Source organism: Erpetoichthys calabaricus, chromosome 4 (genome assembly GCF_900747795.2).
Source record: "Erpetoichthys calabaricus chromosome 4, fErpCal1.3, whole genome shotgun sequence".
Lineage (NCBI taxonomy): Eukaryota > Metazoa > Chordata > Cladistia > Polypteriformes > Polypteridae > Erpetoichthys > Erpetoichthys calabaricus.
In genome coordinates, this window is record NC_041397.2 from 121,273,237 (window position 1) to 121,290,433 (window position 17,197).

The 17,197-nt window shown below is 38.2% G+C and overlaps 1 protein-coding gene across 1 annotated transcript in view; it reads left to right on the forward strand.

The window, feature by feature from the left end:
• Window positions 1-206: 206 nt before the first annotated feature.
• Window positions 207-17,197, forward strand: part of dpt (dermatopontin) — a 146,075-nt gene continuing 129,084 nt past the window's right edge. The window contains exon 1 of the mRNA XM_028799730.2: window positions 207-620. Within this exon, the coding sequence (XP_028655563.1) occupies window positions 346-620 (275 nt within the window). The 5' untranslated portion in view covers window positions 207-345. The remainder of the gene's footprint in view (window positions 621-17,197) is intronic.

Consider the following 17,197-nt stretch of genomic DNA (forward strand, 5'->3'; position numbering starts at 1 on the left):
TGACGTTTACTGAGGTATTGCAGAACTGGATGCAAAATCAACTAACACTTAAACTGTAATGTAAAGATGAAGTGTTGTTGTATAAAGGACATTTAGCAGCAGTCCTCCTTAAAATTACAGTAACTAGTCACCGCCTCTTCTAGAATTGGCAAATATTCCGCCCTAAAATAACTATACCTTGGACCAAAACTGATTTACAACTATAAACGTCTTTCTAGTTAATGACACATTGCCTCTGGATCTTGTTATTTAACATCTGTGAAACAAATGTCCAAGACCCTTATAACAGAGCCAGCAAAACCAGAGCAGCTAGACAGATATACACGCTGACACCAACTCTACATCATGGCTCTGGCTCTTTTGCTGTTTGTGATACCCTTGTTGGCTGTGGTTTGCGGGCAGCCTAACTATATCCCAGATGAGGAATGGGTGAACATGTTTAGGCAGGGGTTCAACTTCCAATGTCCTCACGGTGAGGTCATTATGGCAATCAGGAGTTACTTTGATGAGAATGAGGGCTCAGACCGCCTCTGGACCTTTGAATGCCAGGCAACACCAGTCAATATGGGAGAGCCAACTGAATGCTGGTGGGATGATATCAATCGAGCGGGGCAGGAATGGTAAGTACTGGAAACTGCCTGGATTGTCTTACGAATTTAGATAGTCAATTGTCTACATGTCCAAATGTTATCATATGTAGTTTTTTGTGTGTGTGTGTTATTTTTTAACGACATGACAACATGCATTCTTGGAAAAGTTTTATTCTTATTCACTTTTTCAAGGGTAAATTTCTTAATCAAGAATAAGTTAGTGTAAGTAACATTTTGTCAAATTAACTAGGCATTATATTTGGGGAATGGCTGTTAAGAAGTAAAAAGTTGGCAAAAACATTTTTTTTATTACCAAGACCCTGAAAAAGCAAAAGCAGAATATACAGGATAAATGGGTGGCGGTCCAGGTGTCACAGGAAAGAACACTGTGTTTATACTTTTAATTATACAGAAATATGTTACATTGCTTAATAATAAAAACAGAGCAGCCAAGTGTGCTGCTGCAATAGATATACACTAATACTCTGATACTAGAAAGCTTAATTAAAAATGAAAATTATGCCTGTAAATATTTGAAACAAACATGTTTCCCCTAACAATTAGATATTTTGGCAAAGGCAAAATAAGAAAAATGTTTGTCTTCTGTTTGCTTTAGTACTTGAATTACTGGAAAAAAATGGGTGATTACATCACTTCACATAAAATATTAATCTCTCGTATAAATTTGTATATATTGTGAAAAGTACTAGGGTGTTGTATCGTGTTAGCCATTATGAATGTAGAGAAAAGCCAAGCAAAATGACACCTTTTATTGGCTAACTAAAAAGATTACAATATGCAAGCTTTCGAGGCAACTCAGGCCCCTTCTTCAGGCAACATCTTTGCTTGACTTTTCACTATATATTGTAAAGTTACTTTATTAAGAAAATTGCATTAATGTTTAAAGCAGAAAAAAATCTCTGTGGAGTGCTATTTTATTCTAAATAGAATATTTAAAAGCCTAAAACAATTACACAACACAACAGAATATTCTCAGACTTGCTTAATCCACTCCAGCTCTTTAGGGTCACCAGAGCCTACCCATGCAAGAAGCAACCCTGGACAGGGTGTCAGTCCATCACAGGGTCCACTCACACACACACCATTACCCACAGAGGCTAATATAGAATCACAAGTCAGCCTAAACTGCAAGTTTTTCGGAGTGTGAGATGAACACCAAAGTACTCAGAGGAAAACTTATGCAGAGACCAGGAGAACATACAAATGCTACACAGACAAGAACCAGGTGTAGAATTTCAACCCAGGACATTGATGCTGTGTTTCATGTTTTGCTCATTGTACGTATTACTAGGAAACACTTGGACCTCCATGTGCTTCTTAAAAAAACACAGCACTCCATGTCACTCTACCAAGTATACCCAGTGGTGTAGCTAGGGTTTTCAGCGCCCGGGGACAACTGAAGAATTTGCGCCCCCTCCTGTTTGCCAAAATGCAATGGGGAAGGGAAATTTGGCGCCCCCTGGATGCTGCGCCCAGGGACAGATGTCCCCCCTTGCCCCCCCCCCCAGCTATGCCACTGAGTGTACTGCCATCCTTACCACGCATGCTCTAAATGGTGTGTGTGTCAGTCTTTTGCGCTCAGAGTGTACGACTTGAATTTGTGATGAAAACGATCTGCCAGCCTGTACAATGTACTTCACTGTCAGTAGATGTTGCCAGGTCCTTTTCCTGTTGGTGATTCCTCATACCTGCACCATTGTTCTTTTCCAGTAAGCCATGACACGTTTGAGCCCCACTGCTCGGCGTGAGAAGGACCTAAACCCCAATTACATGGCCAAGGTGGCTACTGCTCCAATTCTCGTGTCATGTCATAAGCTCTCGATTAAGACCCAGATCAAGGTTCAAGGCCCAGTCGTTCATGAATTTTTGCATAACAGATAAACAACTCTTAGCATTTTATACATTTATTTTAGATTTTAGCTCATGGCTAAACCATTTTTTTTAATTGCAGTGTACAGCATACGTTACATTAATCTGTTAGAACTACAAACCAGTTACTAGTAAAGAATTTCACCTTTGTTTGGAAAGTACAGCTAATTGAAGAACCTGCTTCTTTTTAAAGAGCAATTTTCTTTTAATTTAATATTTCACTTACAGAACAGTGCCAGTGCTTATTGCAAGTATTCCTCTAATGCTCATAAATGAAGATAACTAACTGGAAAAATGAACCCATTAGCCAAAACATTTAACAAACTGGGCAGTTGCCCTACGATTTACGTCAGCCCCATACCATAGCTGGCATGTCATGCCACACTTATTGCTCTTCACTTGCAGGAGAGCTAATTGGGTAATTTCAGTTTACCACAAAAGCTTTTAAAGAGTGAGGATTTAAAGGCACACATAATCCTCCTGTTTTACTTTCTTACAAGCCCTTAAGGTTTTGTGAAATAATAGCCATCAGATGACATCTCCTTGAATTGACCTTCATTCCTCCATTTTTCAAGCATGATAGAAATTTTGTTGTCTGTGCAAGTGTCAACTAATTGCTGAAAGGGGAGTCTTCATTAATGAGTTCAGGTAATGTTTCTCATAATATAACATTCTCAAGCCCACTTAATGCAATCCAGGGTCGCAGGGGGCCAGAGCCTATTACAGCAGCATTTGGAGCAAGATAGGAATGAGCCCTGGACAAGGAGCCAGACTGTCACACACACACACACATGCACACACACACGCACACACACACATCCACACTCACACAAAAGCCAATTTGGAATCTCTAATAAGCATAAGTGGCATAGTTTAAGGGCAGAAACATAGAGTCCCAGAAGAAAAATGCAGCACAGCAGCAGGGAGAACTTGAAAACTCCAGATGAACAAAGACTAGCCACAGGATTTGAATTTTCTGTACTGACGAGAGAAAGGTTCTGGCACTGCGCTAATGTGTGAAGCTTTGGAGTTCTATTTATTTACTTTTGTTATAAACTTCATTAGTGTGATTTTTATAAAAGGTGCAAAGATGGTGTATTTTAATACTCATTTTAGCTGACGCGGTTGCACCAAATGAGAAAGTCTTTTTCAAAGGAGCATCTCCAGGTGCCTGTGTGGCTTTGAGATGCAGTGGTTAGAGCTGCTGCTTCAAATTTCACTACCCAGTCACAGACGGTGTAGAGGCTGCATGTTCTCCTTGTTTCTGGTTTCAACCTTCTTATCAAAGATGTGTAAGTTAGGTTGACTGGTGTCTCTTAAATGATTAGTTGGGAGTGAGTGTAAGGTATATAAATGAGTTAGTTCTTGCTGTGCTCCCATTGCTGCTGGGACAGACTTTGCTCTTCTGCAATCCTACGCTATAGTAAGAGAGCTTGGAAAAATGAAAACAAAAATTACTTTGAGGGCACAAGGGGATGATGAGGTTAGCCCTGCTCTCTTAAAGCTCCAGTTTCAATGTGAAGTCTAGTTGCTGTCAGTGTAAAGTGTTTATGTTAAGCTCTTAGAGCTTTCTTCAGTTTCATTCCTTTCCAAATACATGCAGTTGGATTAATTAGCCACTTTAATGTCCATTCTAGGTGTGCGGTTATTTGTGCATCATATTGGATGACTGACTTATACAGGGTTGGAATCTGCCAATCTCCCTGTAACCTTGAAACAGCACAAGCTGTCTCAGAGAATGATGGATAACTGCATTTACTCAGAAGACATGGATACAACACTTTGACAACAACTACTGAATACTGGTTGTGAAAATCATATTTATTTGGAGTTTTGAGATTATAGGAAATATAGCCTTGAAAATGAAAAAGCAATTCCCTTTACAGATTTAAATATCAATTTCTGGCATTTCTCTATAAATTTGTTTTAATAGTTAAGAGGTCACAATTTTAGAGACCTCAGTGTTCTCTCACAATGCCAAACAGTTAATTGCCCGTGGTCTTACAGCTTGTTCACAAACACTAAAAGAAAGATTTGTCTTCCTGTGTGCCGGCTTTCTAAACAGAACTTCCTTTCTATTCATGATGTGCAGTCATTTCTTTATTTTGGCTCCCGGTGTCTTGCCATTTGAAATGCATTTGGGTTCCATTTACAGGACTCACACTTGGCAGACATTTAGGATGATGTAAATGAATTAATGCGCTCATTTTTAACTAGAAGTGTAGGCTTAAAACAGAATTTTTGTGAAGAGGACAGTTTTTTTTTTATTCTTTCATGGAAAAATTAGCTAAAGATTGAATTCAGTTGTCATGTTACAGTAAAAATAGAGAATGGAGTCAGCCATGTTAATGATGCTTTGCTCAACTGCAGGAATGTCAGAGCTGCCTCACTTGTATTTTCTCCTTCAGTTAGCCTTCCTTCTGGGTATTACACTTTTTGCCTACATCCTAAAATGTTGCGTTAAGTTCAACAGAGGCAATGAATCGAGTAAATGCAGAACTATGCATGAGTGTAAAGCAGTGGCATTTCACACTCGGCTAACTGTAAATTTGTAAGTCAATAAGCAATTCCAAAAAAATCAGATAATGAATACACAAATGTGAGTGCCCTCGTGAAGTGATCTGTGTTAGATTTACAGCAGTGTCTCAGCAATTTTAGCCCCCCCCCCCCCCCCCCCCCCCCCCCCCAACCATTACTTACCTTAATTTAGTTTATTTTTTATTTTGTGTTTTTCATTTTTTGTATTGTTTTCTGTGGTTGCATGAATGGGGTCTCTAAATGAATTACTTCTGTCAGGGACTGTGGCGATTAGGGCTGCATTTACCTGAAAGGTTTATTTAAGACAACTGCTTTCTATATTCCATTGGCTGTGGCACTAGCCAGCATTCAGTGCTTGTTCATGGCTTCTGTTGTGTTAACTCATTAATAAAAAAAACTCTTTAGCTTTGTTTATTTAGGGATTTGATTTTGGTTTTTGAAATTTTGGGACAATTACTGGAATTCATATTTCCACCTCTGTTAATTTGTTATTTCTAATCTTATTAAAATTCAGCATTGAGTTGTTATTTCTTCTTATTTAATTTATTTCATATTTGTTCCAGTTTTGAATAATTTTTCTGTTACTTTTTTATTTAGTCTTTAACCATAATATTTATTCTCTTTACTGTCTATTGATTTGAATTTTTAAAATTTCCTCTGAATCTAGAATTGTTATTTATTTTATAGTATTGATTTAATTAAGCTTTTAGTTGAAAACGATTTTTTTTTGGTTTTGGCCTTCTCGTTTTAAAATATGTTCACAGGCTGTAGTAGACGGATGGCTATCCACTACTGGTTCCCGCCTAGAGCCAGACACTGCTTCTCACCTAGAATTGATCAAATTTGACAAAAGTATGTTATCACATGTGTCGAAACAAGATGGATAGGCAAGAAACGATCAATTCAATTTGAGAAATCTGGAGTAACCTATTGGAGCAACTGTTCTCCAGGGAAAGAAACTTTTTTGTGACGCTGACCCTGAAGACATAGTGGATTATGATTGATTTAAAAAATAGATATTGTAACATGTGTCAGTTAGAAATTGTTTCTGTCTAGTTTCCTTTTCATTTTTGCTTGTGTATCTTTTGCACTTTTCAAAAAAAATGGGGTTCTTATTTGGGATTTTTAATCATCACATATTGCTGATGCTTGTTTTCACACTCAAAGTGTATTTAATAAAATAGAAAATTATTAATGTCTGTGACACCATGATTTTTACAATTGGAGCTGTCATTTGTTAACATTTTGCTATAGAATTTCTACCAAGAGATAATCAGGAAAGGACACACACTTCCTGGTTATCAGAGATTACAGATAGGCCCTTGAGATCTTCATTGTGTGTTTCTGGTTGGAGTTCCTAGCAGAAGTCATTTTGTTCTCATTTTATTTACTACAGTTTTTGGATTTGGTTAGGGCAGATCTTTTTGGTACAAATTTGGCTAGTTTTATGACTCGCATCTCATCTTCTGGTCCCCTAATCCTTAAATACTAGGGGCAGTATACAAGTGTTGATATAAGCTTGTGCGTGGCAAGTAAGCTTCATGCACCGATTACATGATACAGTCTTGGCTATACTTCATTGTGCTGCCTCTGGAAGAATCTTTTGACTTATTGTTTCTGGGTTCAAAAGTTAAAGAGTTGTCTCATAATGGGTTGCAATATCTGAAGGCAATACACTGAAAGAAATGTGTAGTAATTTAATTGCTGATGACTCCCCTTTAATGTGAATGAAGTATCATGATATTTGCCTTTTATCAACCATTTACTGTTAATGACATCCATATAAACCACTGGCAGAGGGTTTTCTTGAAAGTCTGGCAATATTTTTTGCTTTAAATATTTACAGTTTTACTTATATTTTTTTTGTTAAATACGTAAGGCAAAAATGAACTTTTAATAAGTAAAAAAGAAGTTGTTTTCGGCAGGTATTTTCAGCAGTGCCCTAAATTAAAATTATATAAGCTGGTAAAATTAATCTTATAAGGGCTTTGCTGTGAGCATCACCATAAAGAACAAAGAAAGACTTGACACGTTATTTTAGTTAATTTTGGTTTTTTTGTTGTTTTTTTTTGCTGGACTGTGCTTTTTGCTTTTAACGGATTGTTTTTATATACAACACTAAACACTCTTTATTTGTTCTTTCCTGCATACAATGCAAATAAATCACAAAAGAAAAAATTATAATTTTTAAAGCAATTTTCCATCAAACTGTTTGTAGTTAGTACTAATCTGGTTCCATCACTTAACAGTATTGCTTCAAGGAAAAGGTTAAATCTACTATTGGTCACTCAAGGTAATTTAAAATATGATTTTAGTTTATCTTGAACTTATTGACTCAGCAAGTCTTGTGCTTTCTATCGACTTTTGCCATTCTTTTGCAATCGACTTTAGCCATTCTTTTTCCTTTAAACCTTGAGAAATAAATATCTATATATTCAGATACATGAAATTAAGAGAAAATATAAGTCAAAGAGTTTCACAGATTAAGTCTAACACATTGAAATAGTACATTCAGCTTTTCTGTGTATTGTATTGTGTCTGCTGTAATTTAGTGCCGGGATTTGTGCTTTATGTAATAATAAACATTTCACTTTTAATTTTTGTGATTTCTGACTACAAAGTGACAGGCATGAGCAGTCTTAATTTGTAAAAAATTAAACACCCTATTGGCTGATTAAACGCCCTCAGAGTTTAGTCAACATAAAACACCATAATAAAATGGTGAATACAATACAGTAAGAAAAGTATCTAATGCATCTTTTCGCAAATAAAAATAGTGATTTGATCCGTAATACTACACTGTTAGACACAATTACACGTGTTGACTGGAATATCTCTTTTATGCTTTAAGAGCTGTATACTGGAATTTTAAACAGAAATATCTTTACGGTAATGTAGTGACACATATCAGATTCCACATTGGGTACACCTTACATTTTAGGGCTATGCAATGAATATGCTGGCCTATATACCTTTTATAATACACAGTCTTTGTTTTTTACCCTTCTGCCAGAATTTAAACCTAAACTCCACTCAGACAGAAGAACATGGTTGTCTCTGAAATTTGTTATAAAAATTAAAAAAGCACAATAGGTTATTTATGGAATGTAAGATTTTCTTCACCTCTTACACCATTAGTCTTTTTTTCCTACTGGAGGTCTAATACAATTCCACAGATTATCAGTATATGTGGCTCTCTTTGTTTTAAAAAAATAATATGAAAGTATCATAAATATGGCAGCTGAGGGATATCACTTCCCAGTGGTGTGCAAGTGTTTGCTGAGATAAAGCTTGTGCTTTTCAAAGACAGTTTTAATTAAATCATTTACTTCTATTCCTTTTTAATTACAAACATGTAATCTAGCTGAGTTGCACTTGTTTATACAGTATGTTTGCCTTATGCAGTTTACTTTAACTGACAGAATGTAAATATAGTTTACATATATACAAATATTTATATGGTGAGGCCAGCTGAAAAATCACAAACCCCTATTCAGTGTGAGTACTTACTACAATAGTCAAAAAATGATGAAATGTGTCATGGCCTCTGCAGTTAAGGGCTTTATTAAAATATTACCATTAATTTATTTAGCAGACGCCTTTATCCATGGCAAGTTACAAAGCAAGTTAAAATATATTGTGACAAAGGGTTATATCGGCGCCGGACCTGACACAGACTGACACTGGAGGCACACTTAATAAAACAAATAAACTTTTATTTTCTTCATCTGTGGGCTACGTCTTCCCCATACCTACAGACACAACACAGTCCCCACAAGCACAACACAAAAGTACAAATAAGCACAAATCAAATCTTCTTTCCTCCACTCCACCTGGCAGCTCTGTCTCCCTCCTCCCGACTCTGGCTCCTGGAGTAATGACTGTTGGCTCCTTTTGTAACACCCCCGGAAGTGCTCCAGGTGCTTGTTGACGTACTTCCGGCAGCACTTCCAGGTGTGGCAGAAAACCTTCCCAAGAGGGCTCAGCAGCTGTTGCAGCACCCCCTCGCAGCATCCTCAGATCCCAACAGGGCTGAAACCAACTCCAACTCCCGTGAAGCCCTGTGAGAGTCCAATGCACCGCTGCAACCCAGGGGGGCTGCCATCCAGCAACCTGGGGGAGATATTGTGCAGCACATGTCTGTTCCCCCGGACCATATATAGAAGGGGTGTCCTGCTACAATATACAAGTTAGAACAGAAGGTTCAAACATCAAACACAACAGAGGACATGGTAAAAAAATGAGAAAGAGCAAGTAGTACTACTTCTGCTATACTGTATAATTATAGTTGCAACCTGACCTAAACAGAAATCAGCATCCTAAACTCTTTGTCAGTACAGCAACAGCCATCCTGTAGAAGAGAAACTAAGCAGTTATCAAATATCTAACGAAAACTTGTGTTTTCAAAAAACGCCTATTGAAGTCAATTGGATGCAGTTCGAATAGGCAAAGGGAGATCATTCCAGAGCTTTAGTCAATAGTTTTTAGCAGCAGCTCTTCCCTCACCCACTAATCATGGTAGCACATCTGGTCTAAAATCATTTTAAGTTTTTAGAAGGCAAGGTCTTATTCATACTCTTTAAACCAGAAGCGACATATAGATGACACTAAAGATAGTGTTCGGCTGTTTAGCACAGGTCTTATGTATATGATGCCCAAGTGTTATCTTGGCCAGGCCATTTCCTCACCTTACTGACATTAAATAACTTTGTTTTACCAGCCTCAAACCATAGCAACTAACAGCTTTAATGCCTCTGATTTCACAACAATAAGTCCAACATAAATCCTACCAGCTGCCTACAAGTTTCAAATCCATCTAATTCTGCTCACTACTTCTGTTACATTTGGAAGAAAGACTGTCAGACCAAGCCCAGATTACCTACATCATAACCAGCCTCATCTTTTCTTATAATCATTGTAATGGGGTATAAAAATAAGCATTTATTTCAGTTTATTAAATAAGAGTAATATTTAACTTGTTTATTTTATTGTAGGATTATTTAGATAAGATGCAGATTTTAAGTGAATACACTGTATGGCTACAATATATCTATGTTAAAAACTAGCATTATCTTTAGTTAAAACAGGAGCACCCTTCTGCTAAGAGACGCAAAATGCAGGCACATGACAGGAAGTCCTGACGAGCAGGTCATTAGCTCAATGATGTCATACTGCCAGTGACAGCAATGTGAAGGGGAAAAGCTGCAGAGGTTCACTTCTTTCTTTACAAGTAAACGGTTTAGAAGACATTGTGGGCCAAGTTTGAGACCACTTTACAAAAGGGGTCCATTGGATCTGTTGTTCTTTTGAACCATCAGCTAAACAGAACTGCTGGGAATAATCATTTATTACAACAGGGGGTTGTATTCTGGGGTGTAAATAGGCATGCAAATGGTGTGCATTTTGAGAATGTATGCAAATGTAAAACAAACGTTAGGAAGAGAATTTTTTATGTTTATACTCAGATAAACTAACCTGTGTGTAAATGCTTGTAATTGTATTTGAAATAAGTAGTTATTGTATCTCATAATTAGCTTAAAATAACTTCATGTTGATAGGAAGAAAAACCAAGAAAAGTTGTCTAATTTTGTACAAAAGATAGCACCCCTACTGGCGTGACCCTATACATCTTTTGAGAGAGACAGATGACATATGTTTTTTAATATGGATGGATGACATGCAGCGTTTAATATGAGAACACAGTGTTTGGTGTGTGTGTGTGGGGGCATAGGTGATTCTGAAGATGCACTGAATACATTAAGCTGTCAGAGGACAGAGGATTGGACAAAGGCTACACCATGAAGGCACCTAACTTTTTAAAGAACGTCTTAGTTGAATTAAGAAGAATGGACTCTTTTAATAACATTCACATCTTTCTCTGTTATACTGAAGCACAGCTTACATTTATGAACATTGATTTGAATTGTTCAGGCTGTATGTTTTCTTCTACTTCTGAGTTCTAGTATTTGATGCCTGGTGTCTCTGCCAATAAACACAAGTCATGATTAAAATAAAGTTTGGACATCTCACTGAAACTTGCCTTGTTTAATGATATCATCTGCCCCAAGTGATCCATTATTTGTTTAGCTCTTTCAAAGGTAGCAACCAAGACACCAAAGGATAAAGGCAACCTTGCTGGATAACCTCCTGGCCTGGCTGGAGTGTGCTTTGCATGTTTGCTTGGGTGCAAGCAGTGCTCTAGCCCTTTCAAAGGTAGTTATCTAGGAAGTCCCAGCAAGAGAACCTGCTCTTAGCCTTTACTAAGGTAGTTTGAAAATGTAACCTTTTCAGGGTTAGTGATTCAGGCATCCCGACAGGATTGTGGCTCATGAGTGAGGGCAACTCCTGGCCCTTGATGAGGTATTGAAACTGAGGTAGGCAGCCCCTTCTGTTCCCGAGTGATTGAAGATGATGTAGTCAGCCTTAGCCCTTGTCTGCTGTGATGAGTGAATGTTAAAGAAGTAAGTGCTGTGGGGTGTATATGTAAATCAAGACTAATAATTGAGGAATTTACACTATTAACTTGTCCAGCAATATAAAAATAACCTTAAAGGTTAAAGTAATTTTTTTGAACATTTTCACACAATAAAACATTTATGTTTATACATTCCTAATTTCCTGTAATCTGCACTTCTCAATCAAGTCACCTTCATTGAAAGCCCCAGTCATCTGGTGTCAAGAGATCCTTCAGGGTTTTAGTAAACCAGAATTAACAGTTAGGATATATTCTTGCAGTCTTAAATGGGATTAGCATATCCTTAGTAAAAAATTGATGTAACAACCAATAACATCCGTGAGCTCATCAGTATCTGCAGATGAGTCCTTAAAGATGCCAGAATCTGTACATTCAAAACATTCTTAACAGGGATAGGGAGAAATCCGCTGTCCATAATCCTTTTGGTTTGTGCTTTTCCCCTTTTCAGGGCAGACTGGCAATGTAAGACAAAATGATCCCACCAGGAACTGTTTGGGACCGTGACAAAAACAGTGAGGGAAATGCTTGATTAAAGATAAAGTAAAATTACATTGAGGTGGGATTGGTGACAGTTTTCTTCATTGAAAGGCTGCCACGCTAACCATAACACCGCCATCACGAATTTGTTGCCACTCACTCCACACCCCACTAAAAAGCTAAAAAAGGTTTATTCAGGTCTGTGGCTTCAAAAACAAAGCTGCACATAAAGATCACACCAACAAACAGAGATTGTGTTTTGTATATAGAGAGATTTATTCACATCCTTCATTTCTTCATATGTTCATAAAATGTATTTTTGCAAAGTTTCTAATTTCCTTTTATTTCTGCTAAAAAGATCTTTGTAATGTGCCGCAGGTGTTGAGGCTCGGTACGAGTACCACACACGTACTGTACAAATGGTAGCTCAGTGTTATCTTCGACCAGGGGTGTAATTTTAGTTTTGCCTGCTTATTGAATTAGAGACTATAATTTGCATAAACCTGACAGTAAACAGCTCAGGTCAATCAAAGTCAGGTCTATAAGATTTTATTACAATACTTACTCACAGCCTCCAAAATATATGGAATTAGCATCTTGGCCTTAAGAACCTTCTACAATAATTGAATGCATATGTCTAACTGGCTTTTTTAAATTGTTTGTTGGCATAGTCATTTCTGTGGTACTTATGTTGTATGCTTGTATTGTGTTGTTTGTATGAGCTTTATTAATCAAATTCAAACTGACTGACCCTGTTATGGGAATAAAATAAAGATGGCCAACACTTTTCAAATAATTTTAATGTGGACTTGACTAAGAAAATTTTTACATTAGGACCGTACTGGCTACATTTTTTAGTTCTTTTATTTTCACTCCTTAAAGATTAAGATGCAAACTTTAGCTTCTTTTTTAATCTGAGGAACCTTTTGACCCATCTTTTCTCTAATACCCTCGGCACAGTCAATCTCAGATCTCAAAAAGTTCCTCGTAGTTCATTGTCATGTCTATGTGCTTTATGAATACTAATGATATGGCGTTAGCTTATCATTCTTGTCAAATCCCTTATCTCTCTCTAAAAAAGATGAGTTAACAAAACTTAGTAAGGTGTACCAGAGATGCTCAACTTTTAAGTTATTTTCACCAAGGAGATAATTATCTTCTGCAGAATCAATGTCCAAAGCTGCTAAGAAAAGCCAAACAGCTTTAACTGTTTTTTTTTGTTTCAGCAAAGATGATTTTTTTTGGTTCTCTTTGATTCCAGTGTTGCTCAGAAATTTGACATCTTGTTAGTCAAAAAATAGAATTTGATTTGAATTATTAAGAAACAAAAGTAAATACCTAAATATTACATGGAAAGGTACTATGGAGATAATGTGAAAGACTTTAATGAAAGACTCTTACATCAGAAAACTTCATAAGTAACAATTGCTCACTGGATTTAAATACTCTGACAACAACTAGTCAACGCTGACTTCCATTATATCATAAACCTTTTACTCTTCATTTTGCACAAATAAATGAGTTTAAAAATTTTTCTCAGCCATCACTACGAAATGCATGGGGTAAGTAACATATTTAAACAATACACCTTTTTTTTGTGTGTGGAGTATTTCTTTAAGAAATGTTTCAGAGTTTCATCATTCAGATAGTTTACCAAAGAGGGGTTGAGTGTTTTCAATATTCTTTTACAACTGAAACCATGAAAAGATTTCTGCAGATAGTGTGGACACTAATACTAAGATTAAGCCTCTGGTAGTTTGGTAGAAGAATAGTTTGTACTGGAAACATGACTAGTGTTTATTTATTTAATTGTGAAATTATTTTGATTGAGTTGTGCTAAGTGCCAGATATTAAATTAATCATTGTAATTACTGTTTAATTTCAGGCATATGTCACAATATTAGACTTTCCTGACTGCAGTCAGCCAACAGTAACAAGCCTGAGTATAATTTCTATATAACTAAAATATTTCAGGTATTGCAACTATCATGAATATCATGACTCTAATGCATGAAGGTTGAATACCTTTGAGAGTATTGTTCCAAAATGTAATTATTTTTAATAGCCCATTCTTATGGTTAGGAAAAAATGTAATTATGTTCAAAGGTGTAGGGTGGTAGGAAGCTTTAACTCTTAAATTAATTTGGAAGTTTATGTACTTTAATTTGTCACCCATCATTTGCTTTCATGCAATCATTTCTTATGTTCATGTTTGGTTCCTCCAGTCCTCCTACATTTCAAAAAAAGTGACATTGATTAAATTGTGCAAGTGTAAATGGTTTTATAATACAATGGTATCCTTTCCAGAGTTTGTTCTTGCATTAGAGCTTCAATGCCAGACTGACTTCAGCTTCCAGTTGCATTGTATTGAAAACCAGATGAAGGAAATGAATGGATGAAAGCATCCGTACAGTAGACACAAAACAGTCATTAGTTTATGGTATATGTCTGCCCCAATTTCTTATGTTATTATATAAAGTAAGAGCCTATTGTGGTGGACCACTGGGGGCTTATGCCCAGCCGGGATGCCTGAAAGGACCGGGAGAGGGATTATACCTTCCCTGGACCACGAGAGGGCAGTCGCCCTGGCCACGGGAACCGAGCATGGAAGCTCAACCCTATTTGGGCCCATGGTCACTACTGGGGGCGCCCGCAGGTTTGTGGAGCCCTGGATGCCAGCACTTCTGCCACACCCGGAAGTGCTGGCGGAACGAATTCCAGAGCCACCCAGAGTGCTTCCGGGTGCTGATGAGGCACTTTCGCCATACCAGGAAGTGCCGCCGGAGGTTCATCAGAGAGCAAGCAAGCAAGAGAGCCAGAGTCGGGAGGAAGAAGGCATTGCTCAGGAGGACTGGAGGAAAGGCGGCCGGAGAAGTCCAGAAGGGAGAGGAACAGACTCAAAAATGGACACTGAGTGTGCTGGACTGTAAATAAAACGTGTGTGGTTTGGACATCTGGCGGCCTCAGTGTCTGTCTGTGTCCGGGGCTAACTTTAACACTATATACTTCTGTTGTTAATGTCCAAGTTAATGTGAACCAGGTTTCAGGAGTACATTTTGGCACTTTTTAAGCAAACTGAGATTAAGAGGTGATATGACTGAAGTATTTAAAATTATGGAAGTAATTAGTACAGTGGAAACTGTAAATTTCACCTAAATCCTTTATTTTTTCCACAGAAAACCATAGATACATGGAATACGTTACTGAGTACAGTAATCCCTCCTCCATCGCGGGGGTTGCGTTCCAGAGCCACCCGCGAAATAAGAAAATGCGCGAAGTAGAAACCATATGTTTATATGGTTATTTTTATATTGTCATGCTTGGGTCACAGATTTGCGCAGAAACACAGGAGGTTGTAGAGAGACAGGAACGTTATTCAAACACTGCAAACAAACATTTGTCTCTTTTTCAAAAGTTTAAACTGTGCTCCATGACAAGACAGAGATGACAGTTCCGTCTCACAATTAAAAGAATGCAAACATATCTTCCTCTTCAAAGGAGTGAAGCAAACAAATCAATAGGGCTGTTTGGCTTTTAAGTATGCGAAGCACCGAGGCACAAAGCTGTTGAAGGCGGCAGCTCACACCCCCTCCGTCAGGAGCAGGGAGAGAGAGAGAGAGAGAGAGAGAGAGAGAAAAATCAATACGTGCCCTTTGAGCTTTTAAGTATGCGAAGCACCTTGCAGCATGTCGCTTCATGAAGCAGCTGCACACAGAAGGTAGCAACATGAAGATAATCTTTCAGCATTTATAGACGAGCGTCCGTATCGTCTAGGTTTGCGAACAGCCCCCCTGCTCAATCCCCCTACATCAGGATCAGAGAAAGTCAGCGCAAGAGAGAGACGGAGAAAAGTAAGTTGGGTAGCTTCTCAGCCATCCACCAATAGCGTCCCTTGTACGAAATCAACTGGGCAAACCAACTGAGGAAGCATGTACCAGAAATTAAAAGACCCATTGTCCGCAGAAATCCGCGAACCAGCAAAAAATCCGCGATATATATTTAAATATGCTTACATATAAAATCCGCGATGGAGTGAAGCCGCGAAAGGCGAAGCACGATATAGCGAGGGATTACTGTAATGTGGAAGAGAGTGGGACTGTTATTTTGAAGAAATTAGGTGGACAGGATTGGGGAGATTTGTTGGGCTAAATGGCCTGTTCTCATCAATTGTTTCTAATGTTCTAATGTTGTGTATCTATTCAGAGTAGAATTCAATCAAGATTATTAAAAAAAACATTCTGACAGTTGCATTTTTTAATTAATCTTGGTCTATCTATATTTTTAGACAAATGTATCAATATTAAACTTATCTGGAGCACATAATACTGGATGATATAGCTCTACTTTACCTTCCCCAGTCCCACCACCACACCAAAGTCACTGTCTTAGGAGAATTTAAATATTGTCATTAAATTATTTCCTCACAGAACACAATCTTATTTTTGTTTTACTGTGGAGAGTAGCTGATGTGCAGCCTGCCTTGCACAATACATTTTATTTACACTGTAAATAACTGATGTGGCGGACGGCCAGGGTCTATGCCCAGCTGGGATGCCCCTTCACTGTATATTCAGGGGGAGCAGCCCTGGATGGTGCAATACCTCCCACTGGACGCTGGATGACTGCCCCCTGGGTTGGAGCAGTGCCTCGGTTTCCCGCAGGGCTCCATGGGAATTGGAGTTGGGTGCAGCCCTGTTGGGTCCCGCAGGCGCCGCCAGGGGGTGCTGCAGCTGGGACTCCTGAGCCTGTCTGGGCAGCATATTCGCCACACCGGATGTCGGATGTCGGTATTCAAGCACCTGCAGCACTTCTGGGTGCCCAAAAAAGGAGCCAGCAACCACCGCTCAGTGGCTAGAGTCGGGTGGAGGAGGACAAGGTTGCCTGGGAGGAGTGGTGGTGCAGGAGAAGAAGTGTGTGGTGTACTTGGTGCTTTTGGGACTGTATTCTGCCTGTGGGGATTACAGGGAAGACGTGCCCCACAGGTGAAGAAAATAAAACGTTTATTTATTTTCTACGTGTGCCTCCAGTGTGAATCTGTGTTGGGTCGGGCGCATATTAGTGCCTTGTTACACTGAATACAATGTTTCATGACATATTTGTTTCTACTCACTGACTGTTCTTATATATTAAAATAAAGGCGTCACTACACATTAAATTGAGCTGCTGAAAGCCTCTGCACTTATTTATGTGGTGTCACTATGTCTTCTACACATTTTCAGTGTATAAA